Source organism: Thyridium curvatum (genome assembly GCF_004353045.1).
Source record: "Thyridium curvatum strain D216 chromosome Unknown NODE_58_length_281357_cov_77.750052, whole genome shotgun sequence".
Taxonomy (NCBI): Eukaryota; Fungi; Ascomycota; class Sordariomycetes; order Thyridiales; family Thyridiaceae; genus Thyridium; species Thyridium curvatum.
The window spans coordinates 246,922-261,964 of record NW_022156813.1 but is presented as its reverse complement, the minus strand read 5'-3'; the positions used below and the strand labels follow the sequence as shown (position 1 = coordinate 261,964).

General features: G+C 53.8%; 6 protein-coding genes across 6 annotated transcripts; 3 read left to right on the top strand and 3 right to left on the bottom strand.

Moving 5' to 3' along the window:
* Positions 1-123: 123 nt before the first annotated feature.
* Positions 124-439, top strand: E0L32_008669 (uncharacterized protein; the record flags this gene model as incomplete). The annotated part of the gene is made up of 2 exons (XM_031143549.1): positions 124-185; positions 235-439. The coding sequence occupies 2 exons, from the start codon at positions 124-126 to the stop codon at positions 437-439; spliced, it is 267 nt and encodes an 88-aa protein (XP_030992161.1).
* Positions 440-1,258: 819 nt separating this feature from the next.
* On the bottom strand, positions 1,259-2,736 carry E0L32_008668 (uncharacterized protein; the record flags this gene model as incomplete). The annotated part of the gene is made up of 3 exons (XM_031143548.1): positions 1,259-2,392; positions 2,473-2,501; positions 2,568-2,736. 3 exons carry the CDS (start codon positions 2,734-2,736, stop codon positions 1,259-1,261), a joined length of 1,332 nt encoding a protein of 443 aa, XP_030992160.1.
* A 376-nt stretch (positions 2,737-3,112) lies between these two features.
* On the bottom strand, positions 3,113-5,491 carry E0L32_008667 (uncharacterized protein; the record flags this gene model as incomplete). Its single annotated transcript, XM_031143546.1, has 5 exons — positions 3,113-3,700; positions 3,766-3,837; positions 3,910-4,335; positions 4,389-4,450; positions 4,513-5,491. The coding sequence occupies 5 exons, from the start codon at positions 5,489-5,491 to the stop codon at positions 3,113-3,115; spliced, it is 2,127 nt and encodes a 708-aa protein (XP_030992159.1).
* Positions 5,492-7,575: 2,084 nt separating this feature from the next.
* On the top strand, positions 7,576-8,687 carry E0L32_008666 (uncharacterized protein; the record flags this gene model as incomplete). The annotated part of the gene is made up of 4 exons (XM_031143545.1): positions 7,576-7,669; positions 7,732-7,916; positions 8,027-8,402; positions 8,506-8,687. The coding sequence occupies 4 exons, from the start codon at positions 7,576-7,578 to the stop codon at positions 8,685-8,687; spliced, it is 837 nt and encodes a 278-aa protein (XP_030992158.1).
* A 1,162-nt stretch (positions 8,688-9,849) lies between these two features.
* E0L32_008665 (uncharacterized protein) lies at positions 9,850-11,740 on the bottom strand (the record flags this gene model as incomplete). The annotated part of the gene is made up of 3 exons (XM_031143544.1): positions 9,850-10,295; positions 10,358-11,543; positions 11,636-11,740. The coding sequence occupies 3 exons, from the start codon at positions 11,738-11,740 to the stop codon at positions 9,850-9,852; spliced, it is 1,737 nt and encodes a 578-aa protein (XP_030992157.1).
* A 1,761-nt stretch (positions 11,741-13,501) lies between these two features.
* E0L32_008664 (uncharacterized protein) lies at positions 13,502-15,034 on the top strand (the record flags this gene model as incomplete). The annotated part of the gene is made up of 1 exon (XM_031143543.1): positions 13,502-15,034. One exon carries the CDS (start codon positions 13,502-13,504, stop codon positions 15,032-15,034), a length of 1,533 nt encoding a protein of 510 aa, XP_030992156.1.
* Positions 15,035-15,043: the final 9 nt, after the last annotated feature.

Genomic DNA, 15,043 nt, shown 5'->3' with positions numbered 1-15,043 from the left:
GTCGAAAACCCTACCTGCGAGAAATATCCCCATCTCGGACGGCCCTCTCACGAACTTCAAACCAGCACCACCAATCGACAAATCCCCCCTCGAGACCGTCGTTGCAGCCACCAAACCGCAAACATGTCTCACGAATCCGTCTGGAACTCTCGTCCTCGCAAGTACGGCAAGGGCTCTCGCTCTTGGTACGCTCCAAACCCCGAACCCCCAGAAGGAGAATGACCTGAGAAAGAGGAGGAACTTCGCTGGAGGAGAAGGGACAGTCGGCAACCAGGTCCAGGGAGACACGGAGGAAGCATGTTTTACTAACGTCTTTGTGCGCAACTACAGCCGCGTCTGCACCCACCGTGCCGGTCTGATCCGCAAGTACGGCCTCGACATCTGCCGTCAGTGCTTCCGTGAGAAGGCTGCCGACATTGGCTTCGTCAAGGTACGATGAGACTCCCCGAGAGGATACACGCCCACACGACACAAACGACGACACAAAAATTTCCATGGGGGACACGATATACTAACGTTGGCATTCTCCTGTAGCACCGGTAAATCATTACGATGGAATGAGCGGAGGGGAAGTTGGGGGGGAGTGGAAAAATTTCAAGTCGACTCGATGCATCCTACGTACCACTCGGACCGATCAACATTTGGGCCGGCCGTGGCTTTCACTGGAGTTTGTTGGTTTTGCTATCGGACATGGTCTCGGAATCTACATACCAGCAGGGGATGGTGCTGTGAAAGGCAAAAGTGCGGAGTCTCGATTCGAAGATATGAATAGATTCTTTGCCAACCTACACTTGGTTCTCGTTACCTTCCGTCTTGTGCGGCCTAGGTGTCATGGACAGGATCCGGAGCCTGCATGATGTTCTAATGCGCGAATGTCCGTTCAGTGTGTTCGTGATGTGTGAAAGAAGCTTCAGTTGTGTGAGTTTACCATGAATAGGGTCAATCGATGACTCACTGTTAGACAAGTAGACCAGGGGCGGCATATGGATGCAATGGGTATGGTTTCTATTATCGTCTCCGCAACTTGTCTAAAGTACATGTGAAAGACAAGGGTAGAAGTGGAGGGGAGATCATGAGCCTAGATGTGTAATGTACAAGATGGCCCTCGTGGAGAATCTCTCAAAATGTACAGCCGTTGTACAAATTCCTTTTTTGCTGAGAAAGAAGAACTCTTTTTTAAACCCTTGACACCAGGCTCAGTCCAACCCCTTCTGGACATCGCGCTCTCCTTTCCAACCTCAACTAGTTTTTGCTCGCTTTACTTGATGATGCGAGTGATCAGACCGGTGGCAACGGTCTTGCCACCCTCGCGGATGTTGATGCGCTGGCCAGCCTCGACAGCGACGGGGTTGTGCAGGGTGGCAAGCATCTCGACGTTGTCACCAGGCATGACCATCTTGGAGCTGGGGTCCTCGGTACCCTCGGGGAAGAAGAGGGCGCAGGACTCGTCGGCAGTGCGGATGAACATCTGGGGGCGGTAGTTCTCGTGGAAACCAGTGTGGCGGCCACCCTCGTCCTTGGTCAGGACGTAGAGGGAGACGAGGAACTGGGTGTGAGCAGTGACGGTGCCGGGCTTGACAATGACCATGCCGCGCTTGACGTCCTCACGGCGGACACCACGGAGCAGGAGACCAGAGTTGTCACCAGCACGGGACTCCTCGCACGACTTCTTGAAGGTCTCAATGTCGGTGACCTTGGTCTTGATAATGTCGCCACCCTTGCCGATAAGCTCGACCTCGGAATCCTTCTTGAGGACACCACGCTCGACACGGCCGGAAGCAACGGTACCACGGCCGGCGATGGAGAAGACATCCTCAACGGACATCAGGAAAGGCTTGTCCAGGTCGCGGACGGGGGTAGGGATCCACTCGTCGACAGCCTGGAGAAGCTCGTCAATCTTTTGCTCGCCAATCTCGGGGCGCTTGTTCTCGAGGGCGCAGAGGGCGGAGCCCATGATGACAGGGCTCTCGTCGCCGTCGAAGCCGTACGAGCTCAGCAGCTCGCGCATCTCCATCTCGACGAGCTCCAGCATCTCGGGATCCTCGAGAGCATCGACCTTGTTGACGAAGACGACAATCCTCTGGACACCGACCTGGCGGGCGAGCAGCAGGTGCTCACGGGTCTGGCGCATCTGACCGTCCGAGGCGGCGACGACGATGATGGCACCGTCCATGTTGGAGGCACCAGTAATCATGTTCTTGATGTAATCCTCGTGGCCCGGGCAGTCGACGTGGGAATAGTGCCTCTTGTCGGTCGAGTACTCGATGTGCGCCGTGGAGATGGTGATACCACGTTTCCGCTCCTCAGGAGCCTTGTCGATGGAGCCATAGTCGAGGAAGCTGGCCAGGCCCTTCTCGGCTTGCCTCTTGGTGATGGCGGCGGACAGAGTCGTCTATTCAGGTGACTGAGTGTTAGTCGAGTCTGAATTCACGCGCTTGCGCATTTATCCGAGGTAAGAATAAAAAAGAGTACCTTTCCATGATCAACGTGACCGATCGTACCTACACGATCACATCTGTCAGTCCCTTACTTTCTCTCGAGGAGGCCGGCTCCGTCTTCAAGCATACCAATGTTTACGTGGGGCTTGCTGCGCTCATAGACGGCATAGGTTCTGGAGAGGTTGAGGATAGGGGAAGCGCTCTGGCGCTGGAGGGTGATGAGAGGGTTGGCGGGCTTGCGCAGGGAGACGCGAGCGGTCCGCAGGAACGGCGCCAGCGTCCTGAGAGAGGCAGACATCTTTGGTCAAACGTCGAGGAGGGAATTATACGAAGGAGCGGAGAGAGAAATAAAAATCAAAGAAAGAGTTCGAGGCTTGCGTGGGTCGTCTTGACAGGAGCTGCCTCTCTTGTCGTCTGGTCTGATGCAAGCAAAATTTACGACCTTGAGAAATTTCGGGAGTCGAGCCATCGAGCTAAGAACGCTAGCAACACTCCTAGGGTGGGGCATTTTGCCATTGCATTGGCGTCTACTATTCGTCCAAGTCGGGAGTCGCCGGATTTACAGGGGCAAGTTGATGGACCATAAAGGCATTTCGGTGATTGGTTGATGTATGGATACGCTATTCTATTGCACGCACACCCATCATCTTCTCTGAAAGTACAAGCTGACAAGCTCAAGACACCATGACCATTTCTAGCTGATCGTAATCCATATGGGCAACGTTCTTCAGAGGGCCGTCATCCAATTCTATGCCTGCGAATAAGTGGCTCTTCAGAGCGCGCTGCACTTCTTTCCAGGACTGCAGGACTTCGATATCCTCCTGAGCGTGTAGACCCCGTGCTTCTTGAAGCCATTCTGGTGTGCCAAACGGCCGCCATGGCTTCTCATCGGCCTTGCATTGAACCCATTTGCCAGTGGCGTGTTGGCTCTTTTCAGCGGACTCATCAAGTTCCGGCGGTGGTGGAGTCATGCCTTCGTTCAGGTAGGCCTTGATCCTGCCAATGGTGCAGAGCGATACTGAAGATAAAGAACTGTGACCTTCCGAGAGCTGCTCAATCAGCCCGGAATTCCCAAATCGCTGTGTCATGGTCAAAGCCTGGTGAAGAGGGGTAATTGGATCGATGGTCGTCGATATGAAGAGAATCGGAAATGACGTGTTGACTGGAGCCCTGTCCACTGTCGGGAAGCTGTCCCAATCAAGATATGGGTTATCCTCCACGTCGACCTCCCACCCAACACACCGTGCCATAAACCTCATGAACTGGATTATGAGTCAGTAAGAAGTACCTTCAATGCAAGCATCCCCCCAAAGAGTAAAGAACCTACCACGCCTGCGAAGGAAGAGGTCGGCGACAGCTCCTCAAACATCTTCTGCACTGCAGACAAAGGAAGATTATTCTGTCATGCGGGTCATCAACAGTCAGCATAGTGCAGGGACTGCAGACGAAAGAAGTCCAAGTCATAACATACCAAGGCTTTCCAGTCGGCGCAACCTGTAGCGACTGGACTGTCCTCCGGAAACTGGGACAGGTATTGGTCGGCATGGCACATGACATCGACGTGTGGGCCTCCCATCAGACTGCTCAAGTCCGCATCTCGATGTAGAGAATCTACAATATAAGCGAGCGCAGGGAAGGACATGACCGGAAAGTACATCAAGACAAAAAGCGCCGCCTGCAGTTGAGCATGCGGAAGGAGAGCAGGGAGTCTGATCTGCTTCGAGATGACGATCTTGGGCTCCTCCTTGAGACTGTTCATAACACTCTCAAAGCGCGATCGGACGTCCTCGACATTGTCGCCTTTCCTGTAGAGAAGACAGTCCTCCTTCGCAGAGTGGCACAGAGAGAAGAAGCGGTCCAAGACCTTGTCCGCGTCTTGGATCGAACCCATCCAAGCCTGTGCTGTCAGTCTCTCTTGTCATTATGGTGGGAGGAGATGTATTTGCTTACATTTTTGAAGTAAATATCACTATCGACCACCCCATCTAGAACAAGTCTTCCCACTCGGTCGGCTGGGTTCAGCCTTGTCAGTCATATATTCGTCAGCATCAGGGGAGAAATTGCGGCCACGTACGGAACATTGCAGCGAAGGTAGATCCCAGGAATGTACCATAGCTCACACCCCAGTATACAAGCTTGCCACGGGTGCTCAACGCTGGGTCAGCGTCAGCCTCTTCTGGTGATGCCGTTGCAGGTTGCCTCATGCACGGCATTGCCTTGCTTTTGAGGCTCCGTGTCCACTCATCCCAAGCATCGACGATGGAGAGCATGTCCCGCGCCACATGCGGAGTGCCAACATATTTGAAGATGCTGTCCTCGGTGTTCTTGTCTGCGCAAAGCTTCCCCAGCGCCTTGGCGTGGACGTACATATCTTGAAGGGCGCTGGAGCTGTCATTGCCAACGCCAGCGGTCAGGCTCTGAAGGCTCCAGATCATGCGGTTCCTGACGACGCGGTTATGCTCATCGATCGACGCCGGGTCGTCGGCGTCATGCGATCCCATGAAGCAGTCGGCTTGCGGCGATGTGCCACCGATGCCCCGGGGGTCGAAGCCGATGATGTCGTGGTGTCGGCCCACCACTGCCTGCATGCCCGGTCCCGCGCTGAGGGCAAAGCCGGTCCCGCTTCCTCCGGGTCCGCCGGGGTTGATCAGGAGTGGGGACTCGGAGAATCTTCCCGACTCCTCGCTATGGCCCTCCCCAGGCAGCATAACGAGGGCAATGTGCACTTTGGGGTGGCTGGGAGACTCGCTCAGCGGGCGGCGATAGTCCATGGGCACGGTGAGCCGGGCACAGTAAAAGTTGCCGGCGTCGCGGAAGCATGGGGTCCATGACAGCTTCTCGCTCGGCTCAAGTCGGTCCCAGAAAGGGAGAGATTGATTGCCCTTGCCGTCATGATGGGATCCAAATGTATCATGAAGCCGACTTTGGTCTGGCCGCAGCCAAAGAAGTCCACAAACAGTGACGATGGCGGTAAGAATCCAGCGGCCCTTCTTGCTTGGCCGAGGTCGGCTTTGGCTAGCGTGATGAACGCCTTCCAACTTCTCGGACGACATCTTGACCTGATTCGTTCGACAATATTATTGATTTGTTGAATGTTTCGAAGAATGGTCCCAGCCAAAGGGACACAATGCCTCGAGGAGGCAACGAGAAGCTGACGAAGCTACATCCGGGGCTTTTTAGGCAGTAGAGCTCAGAAGCGGGGTTGCAGCGTCGCAGGCGTCGATCAGTCCAAGCCTGGCTTGGCTTGCCCAAGACGGCCATTTACAGCGTGAAGAGTCCAAGTGGTTTATGATTTAGGTGAAGTTATGATGTGAAATTTTATAAGGATATTGACGCGTCACAGTGAGCAAGCTCGATATAGGTATCTACTTACTTAGTTTACAAGTTGCACATCAGTGCGACGAAACCCGAGAAAGACTGCGACCAGCTCATCTGTAATCCTTGCTTTGTAAGTAAACCCTCAGGAGAAACGCAGATAATCACAGAGTAAAATATCAGGTCTCGGAAGTAAGAGGCATACCAGAACAGAATACCCATTCCATCTGGCCAAGAGATATCAAGGCGATATGACACATCACAACATTGAAGCTGGCACTTACACGGAAGCATCCATGCCAAGCGGGCCCCAGATTAGCTTGTTTTCCTCCCTAGCAGGGGCCAGTGCACGCAATTACAAAAATAGAAGCAACAAGCTCTTGCCAATGCGTCTCAACTTGGTCATCGAAGCTTTCGCCAAAATACTGGAGGCTTGAACCAAGCTTTCTTGCCGGGAAATCGACTGCAGGCCATGTCTTGTCCCCTCCCATCGCAGCCGTGACCATTGATTGAGAATCCTAGATCTATTGTTAACTCTCTCCATCATTGGGCCGTCTGTCTCTGTCCCATGTTTCTCAGGGGAGCCAGACCTGAGGCAAGCTACTCCATCAACATGCTGCCTCGAATGCACATGTATTCAACGCTATCTTTTTCGTCTAGCCGGGTGCGGCGTTCTGTCTCAGTCTTCTTGTTGAAAAGCTCCGGATTGTTCTTTTGCGGTGATCACCGTCAGGGCTTCAAGACTCCAGAGCATTCTGAGTCCTGCCAAGACGTGAGAGATAATGCCCGTGGCAGTCTAATTTTGGAACCCTGCCGCGAGACCTGGCACCTCGGAGACTCTTCTACTTCGTATGTCTGCGGTAGATTCACCGGGATATTCTACGGCGGCCGTTATCGACGGCTGGTTGGCTGCTGGTCGGCCTGCCGGGCACGGTTGAGGATGTTTTCTTGGCAAGGTCTCAGAAGTGACTGACCCACCTCGAAACACCGCGTTCGAAGCAACGTCGACCCCGGGCAACACACATGCGGCTGCTACTCAAATACTTCTTTGGGCCAAGCGGATGAAGCTGAGGGATCTCTGCCAGGGACCGGCTTTGGGACTTGGTCTCCCATTGTTGTCCTACCGGTACTTGGTCCCCTTGGCACCCCACGATATCAAAAGCCAAGAGATGTACATCTCGCCAAGGTACATCCCTTGGCTTTGCAACTCCATCTTACACACCGGATGCAGATACACCTGTCCTACGCCGCCAATGGGGGACTTGCATCCGTCCCAAACACTTCACCTGGCCCCCTCACGTCGTTCACAGCGAGCAAACCTCAGTCACGCCTCCAGTAGCCTTGTCGTCGACCAGTGTCATCCTTGTTTCACGCCTGGATGGCATCGTTTTCTTCCATCTTGGCAGACCAAAGTCCCCAGCAAATAGACTCGCCTAAGTCTAGGCCATGCTGAACCATTCCGTATGCTTCACATCCCCATCTTCGAGATACCCCTGTTGGCTTCTCCAAGTCCATCTCTTGGCCTTGTCTTGACTTTCTTGGCTCTTGGCTCTTGGCGAAGTTGCCGCCCAAGACGATATGCCGTTGCAGTCATGGCCAAGACGAGTATATAGCTGCCATCTGTGCCAATGTCTTGGGCAAGTCTTGTCTCTTTTTCTCGTCAGCTGGGCTCATTCACAATCTCTTTCCGTTTGGAACCGCCGTCTCCTTTGCGATACATTCACTTCTTTTCGCTGGTCGTATATTTTATAAACTTAAGTTTTATTTTCTTTCGTCACGTTGTGTCATCATCCGCCTTGTGCCCAGACTATAGGATTTCATCATGGTTCGCTACGCTCTTGTCGCCTTTGCTGGCTTGGCCGCTGCACTCCCACTCAACATCAACCTGGGAGCTTACTCACCTGCTCTGGTTGTTGGTACGTCATAAGGAGGAATGCAGTGACCCCCCACACCGAACTCATAACTGACAAGGCGACAGGTGATGGTGAGATTAGCTTCGGTGGCAGACAGGATGTGTCCAATCTCATGAACGCCCTCGAGGGCGCCGCGGTTAATGCTGCAGGCCAGAGGGCCAACACAAACGGTGCCGCTGCCCCGGAAACACCAGCGGCACAGCCCCCGGCTGCTGTTGCCAATGCGGCTGATCCCAGCCTCCAAGAACAGGTCAGTCTTGGCCCTTACCTAAGATTTACATGCATGCAGGCCGGGATACTGGGCTGGGTCCGAGAAACATTTCATGGGATTGAGACACTAACACAAGGCGCTGGATACAGGCACAGCAGATTGCCTCCCTCCAAGGTCTAGGCAAGGAGATTGCCCCCCGAGTCGCCGTCGAGAAGCGAGATCTCACCGGCTTCGACCGCGCCCTCAAGTTCGCCGAAGTTGCTCTCGAGAAGGGCCCCAAGGTCCAGCTCGGTACCGGCGCTGAGGGCTCCGGCGTCGGCATCATCGTCGACAACAACAAGCAAGCCGCTGCACGACCGGGAAAGGGCGCCGAGGGCGAGGCTAGACCTGCACCTGCCGCACCTGCCGCACCGGGTCGTGCCGGTGCTGCCGAGAAGCGTGACGTCGTCACCGGCAGCGAGGCGGGCGTCAAGCCGTTGCGCACCCGCGTTACTACCATGTATGTCCGCTCTGGTGTCCCTGCTTGTGAGTAGCACTCTGTTCCCACAATGGCGATCCTACCTCCCTTTCCTCTCTCGGAATTTCGCAGGGGAAAACGTCGTTCCATTACTGATATCCTGTGATGCAGCGATGCAAGGCACGAGTAACGAGGCCCGCAGCGTCGCGGCGGCCGTCCCCCGAGCCGCCGGCCCCGTCTCTGCTCCCATCTCTGGCCGCAGTGATACCATTGACTCCCTCAACCTTAATGTTGACGGCGATCAAGGCATCACGATGACCTTTGTGGAGCAGATCGCGGACGACAACCAGTGAACGGACAAGGTTGTGTTCTTTTTCTATTCTATTCTCAAGAAAACACATACCGAGAAAAAGACAAAAAAAAATAAACCCAGAGGAGGGAGGTCATTCGTGTTGCACGCCTCATCCTGGAACATACAGATGGACAAGCCTTAGCGTCCGCAATGTGTATACTTTTTTCTTCTCTGGGACCGCATTTCTCCATCATGTACCTCTGAGCTGTGAAGATGGGGGGGACACCCTGCATGTTTTGAGGTGTTTTGTGGCGTTAGTTATTCAGGGACGGATAATTTTTGGTCATGTCCTTCTCCAAGGAAGCAATGGCGTTGTATGATCACTTCGGCGGCACTTTAGACTAGGCAAACATTCATGACGGCATTCCAAGCCCCGACGTTGCGATGCAATGAAGCTAATGTGCTCTGTGTCATCACAGTGTAGATCGAGATTCTGTCATCTTGAGCCTCGACTCCGTGCCTATCTATGTACATGTCGCTCCTAGCAGAGCGATTTCTACACTTCTCGCTTTCTTTCCGTCACGATGCAGAGCAGATGGCAAGAGACAGTCGGCCCTCCGCCCTTGCTCTCATCTCACCCTTCTCCAGAGTCCAACCAACCCTGCCGGATGCTCGAACTTTAGCAATAAGATCTTGTCAGGGTCGCAGCAGCAGCCTTTCCTTATCTATACTCCCCAGTCAAAGCCAGACGGGGGCCTGACACCTGCATGCGGCAATGAGAGGCGAGGGGGCCTTCAATAGTAGATTGTCGCGTTTCAGTCGTCGGATCGACACCGACGGGGTATCAAAGCGCCGGGACATGGAGGATTCATGGCAAATGCCACCCCAGCCCTCCCGCAAAAGATCTTCCGGAAGAAGATGGGAAAAAGAAAAAAAAGATAAATAGCATATCCTTCCTTTTCCGTAGATCGCCCCCTTTTCCCGTTCAAAGATATTTATAGCTCAAGACTGCTCGTTTGCCTCCTGGGCAGTCAAACTAAGCAATATCCAGTGGATCTTTCATGCCGAGACGGGACAGAGTAACTATTCTCGTCCATATCCATGCCGATGATGATGATGATGATGATGATGATGAAAAATGCTGACTTTGTAGGGAGGGTCAAATGCACGCAAATAGAAACTCATCTATAAGATCGCCCTTTGTCTCAAAGGGGAAGATCCCCTCATTTATCCCACTCCTTGTACGCCTTTTGTTTCTGCCTCGTGTTCCAGCCCAGCTTGCCGCTGATGCTGTTGACCCAGTCCTCGCTGCGGCGGCCGGGGGCCTGCACCGAGGCGAAGGGGTACCGGCTGGCGCTGATGGTGACGTAGTCGCCCGGCTTGAGCTCCATACGCTCGCGGCCGTCGAAGCTCGCCCAGGAGGAGGTGCGGGCGTTGTAGGGGACACCGACGCGCAGGACGATGGTGTCGGGCAGGATGATGGGGCGGAAGGACAGTGTGTGCGCGCAGATGGCCGTGACCAGCATGACCGGGTTCTCCGGGTGGCAGAGGGATCCCCCAGCGGCGAGGTTGTAGGCCGTCGAGCCCGTGGGCGTGGAGACGCAGATGCCGTCGGCCAGGACGGAGGTAAAATGCTCGTCATCGCCGAAGATCTCGGTGTACGACATGGCTGGTAGGTATGTTAGTGACACAGGTGCGCGTGCACTGTAGAATAGACAATTGACAACATACTAGGATTAGGACCTCTGTCCACAACGACCTCGTTCAGGATCTCGAAGGTTCCGTCCGGTCGATGAGTGTGCTCATCGTCTTTCTCCTCGCCGATAAGCTCCTCGACTAGATCCCGCATATCCTCTTCGTCGTCCAGCTCATCATGGCTGCCATCTGACAATTGGGGCATGGGCTTCTTCTGGCTTCTCATGATCGTTCCCTCAAACCTCAGCCTCAAGCTCACGGTGACACCCTCATTGAACGCTGTCGTCAGGGTACTTTGATAGCCTTCAAAGTCGAATTTGGTGAGAAAGCCCAAGCTGCCGAGGGCGAAGCTCAGGACGGGCGGCACGATCCTCTGGAAGAGCCAGCTGGCATATAGGACCGTGCCATCGCCACCAAGAGTGATGACAAAGTCAAAGGTATGCGGCCTCGCCCGCGGCATTCCCTCATCCCACCAGCGCAAACGCCTGGCGATGTCCTTGCTCGCCTCCTCGGAGACCTCTCCAGCCTCGACGTAGTCCTTCTGTAGCTCCTCAATGAGCCCGGCCGCATCGAACTTCTTATTGTCTTTGAGGCTTCGCTCCAGGTACACGGTATATCGGACGTCTCTGTCCTTGTCCAACAACCAGCGCGTCAGTTCCCGCGTCTTCGGGACCAAGTCTTGGTCGTAAATCTTGGTGAGCAGGAAGATGGTCTTGACTCTGAACTTGAGCCTCATGCTGCCCAGTCTCCGGCTTAGCTCGCGCACGCCCCAAGCCATCTCGCTCAGCTGCTTCTTGGTGAGGAGGCGGCTGTGCATAATGTCATGCTCTGCAGCATCGAGATCAATCTGGGAGGCCGATTTGGCGATCTCCTGCCTCCACTCTTTCTGGTCCGTCTGGCCGGCTTCGCTTCCGTCACTAAAGTCCACGGCCAGTGCAGGTGTATTGGCGCCAGAGCCTCGAGCTGATCTATGGTGATGTGCTCCCTTCGGCTCGACCTTGCGGTTCAGGCCAAGCTCCTCAGCCGCATCAGAGTTGTGGTTCGCAACGGTAGCATGCTCGACCCGAGGGGTACCTGCAGCTTGGGCGCGCCTTTGTGACTCGAGAAACTGGTGGACTACGCAGTGCGCTTTGTTGTTGGACTGTCGGATCTTGGGCGGGGGAGTCTCGGCTGCGACAAGGGAACTCTTCCTCCGGTAAGGATTCGAAGGGTCGAACATGACCTGGCGATTGAACGCGTGATTAGTCAAGACAGCCTTTGCACAGCAAGAAATGAAGATCCAGCTTTGGATGTAGCTTTGGATGTGATTCTCACCTCTACCGCCTTGTGGTCCTCGTCGCTGGCACTTGAAGGGCCATCATTGAGTCCGTCCTCGAAGGTGATGTGCTTGTCGCTGTTGTGGTCCTTCGGCGCGCCCATCTTGCCAGGCGCTGGGTGGCGAGAACAGCAGATTCGGTGAACCTGTGATGTCCGGTAATCTTGAAGATACTGGGTAAAATGATATTTTCGAGATGCTTTATTTACAATGCGGTGACTATGTACAAAACCTCTCGAATGTGAGTCCTGCACATTGCTGTCTCAAAGAGGAATGAAAGGGCGACAAATCCGATCTGTTCTTTGCGACGGATCTCGTCTGCCCCTCCTCCAGGGACAAGCACTGCAGCGTGGGGGTTTCAATGATTACAGGGCACGGGCCACAGGGAATGACGTTGTGAAGCTGCTGATCAATCTGTTGATTCAGCTGGGCTAGGCGTTGAAATCGCCTAGAGTGACCATTTCTCGTGTCAGTGGGGACCAATCACCGTCTTGTTCCTGTGTACTATCTCTCAGCTGAGGGCTGGAATAGCATGACTTTCAAGATGCGACCAGTACAAGAGCTGACTGCTGTTGGTTTAAATCAAGACACTATGAAGTAGAAACAAGAATTACAGCATTCAACTACAGCATTCAGCAACCCTACAGTTTTGCTTGTACGGAGGAGATAACTTCTAGTTATAGCAGTGGTTCTTGTGTAGAGCTATCACTATATTATCCATCTCTCTCATCAATAGTTCAAAGCAATATCATCTAAAACGTTTGAACCGGAAATGATTCTATATTTCCATGGATAACTAGATCTATAAGTAGACTACCTGCCCGAATGCCAGTGTCTTTACGGTGTTCCGCTTCTTGAATGCTGATCCTTTCAACGAATCCTTTATGCTTTGAGCACTTTCAGAGCAAGGGAAGGGGCCAACAGACACTGTTGATCGAAGCGGGCATTCTCCCGTAACCCACATATTTTGTGACATAAATCGTGATATGGCTATCGAGTATGAGCCAGTTTAGTCGACACAAGCTTCAAAGTTGCGGGCTGAGCAGGTTCACTCCGTAAATATGAAGCGCTGGACCTTTCGGGGAATCAACGAAAATCCAACAGAAAATCGAGATACACGCAGAACCACAACTAACTTAATACGACTGGCATAGTAGAGTAGGTCATGCGTACCAGTATTGCCTGGTGATTTGTTAGCACTAATTACAGGATGTTACTACAAGAACTTGGGAGACCCAATTGCTAAGGACGCCAATAGTCTAGACAGGGTCTATGAGGCCAGGGTTATGCCGGAATCTCCGCTTTCCCAGGCACAAACGAGGCGAATAGGATATGTCCCGAGGGTACGGACTGACGGCCGTCAAACCGTAGTGCCATGAACAAGACGCTCTGGCTATGATAGTCCTTCCTATAAGTGGCGGCGAATCGGGGTTGGAGCCCCTGCGCTGGCCCGGTTAAACTTCGGAGCATTCCTCCGAGCAGCAACCAGGCATGTGCCACCCGGGGAATGGCTGCTTTCTATCTTCTGCCAGCTACATCGGTGACGAAGTGCCTCACTCCTTCACAGTGCCTATCTTGACCTGGCTTCATGCTTTATGTCCTCTCTTTTGCCACTACCTACCCCGCGCCGTCATCACACACTGCCAACGCCCCCGTATAGTGTAAACGAAAACTTGGAAGGCAGGTCCCAAAGATCAGGGTCCAAGTCTGGAGAGTAGTACGTGAGAAAATTTGTTGTAAAAGGATGCGCTAACTCCCCAGTCTTTAGTCTGACCGTCTTCGTAAAGCACCATTCTTGCCTGTCCATCGTGTCTCGAGCACAGTTTATAGCCCTTTACAAGCCTTTGTAACTGGCTACTGAAGTCATGGCAGACCTCGTCTGGCACCAGGTCACACCGGGTGTTTGGGAACGCGACGCTGATGAAATCGAACAATCCTATGCCGTCTCTGCTAAGTGGTATGAAGGGAGTGGTCGCATGTATTTTGCTATCACGGGCCATCTCTCAGTGACAATCTCTTTATCCAAAGAGTTTATCAGCAGGGACAAAGATGTGCAAGAACAATTCGAAGCCGCGCTACGGGCTGCCTGGCTACAGACACGATACGACTACCCAACTATCGCGTCTGTTGTCACACTTGACAAGCAGAGTGGAAGATGGAAGAAGACATACCATACCCTTCAGACGTCAGAGGCTCGAGACGACTGGCTACAGGAGACTTTCAAGACAGTTTCCTCGGACCGAACTGGTGTAGAGTGGGCGAACTCTGATCCTCCCGCGCCCAAAATGCCTACACTGTTCGTCATCAAACCACCCGAGCAGGTCGATCAAGTCCGTCGAGACCTTGTCCTTCGGTCTCCGCACGACATCATTGACGGCATCGGCACGCTCCTGCTCCTAAACAATCTCATATCGCACGCTTCAAAAGCATATGCTGCTGGCGCTCCACTACCGAAGTTCCCTCTCGACGGCTCCGAGGCGGGCAATCTGAGCCCTGCATATCGAATTGCCGCTGCAGTACCCGATGTGCCAACCCCTGCCCAGCAAAAGAGATTAGACGGGCTCGTACCCAGAAATGCTCCTCCAAAGCAAGACCCTGGCGTGGATCTACTCGGCATCCCGTATAGGAAGGGTATCCTCATCCCCGGACGTCACCAGCGTGTTGCACTTACTCTCTCTACGGGGGAGACGTTGAGGCTCACTGCTGCATGCAAAGCAGCGGGTGCCACGGTCACCCACGCCTTCCACGCAGCCATCGCTCTGACTCTGCGTGATCTTCAGGAGAGACGGCCAGAGGAGCGTCGGGTCAGGTACGTGGGCTATATCCTGCGCAACGAGCGCGGCAGATGCGTGCCGCCCTACAACTCGCCCAAGCACGCGGCGGCACTCTACCACTCGGTACCTCAGAAGAGTCTCATAGTCGATATGACGGTGCCGATGCAAGGGGAGGAACTCTCTAGCGAGAAGTCTCAGGAGAACTCCCGAGAAGAGTTTCGGCGGATCTTGGATATCACGAAGGAATTCTACCATAGTGTTCGGGACGATGTTGATCACTATGCGATAGCACCTTATATCTGGGCGGCAGGTATTCCCAATCTACCACCCATTGCGGAGGGTAGGACGCTCCCGGTCCCTCCTCCGGCTGTCCTTGCTCCCGTCACGATCTCTAGTATGGGAGTTGTTGATAAGATCATAACCCCAAATACTGGACCCTTTGAGTTGCACGACCCCTGGGTTACCGGCGAGGAACTACGTAGTGGTCTTGGGCTATTTTTGGGGGCTTTCCGGGGCCAGCTATGCCTCAGCGGTGCTTACAACGATGCCTGGCATGGGAAGGAGAAGGTATTGGGTTACTTGAACCAGTGCAAGGAAGCTGTGTTTCGCGGCTTTGGTATCTAATATAGCTAG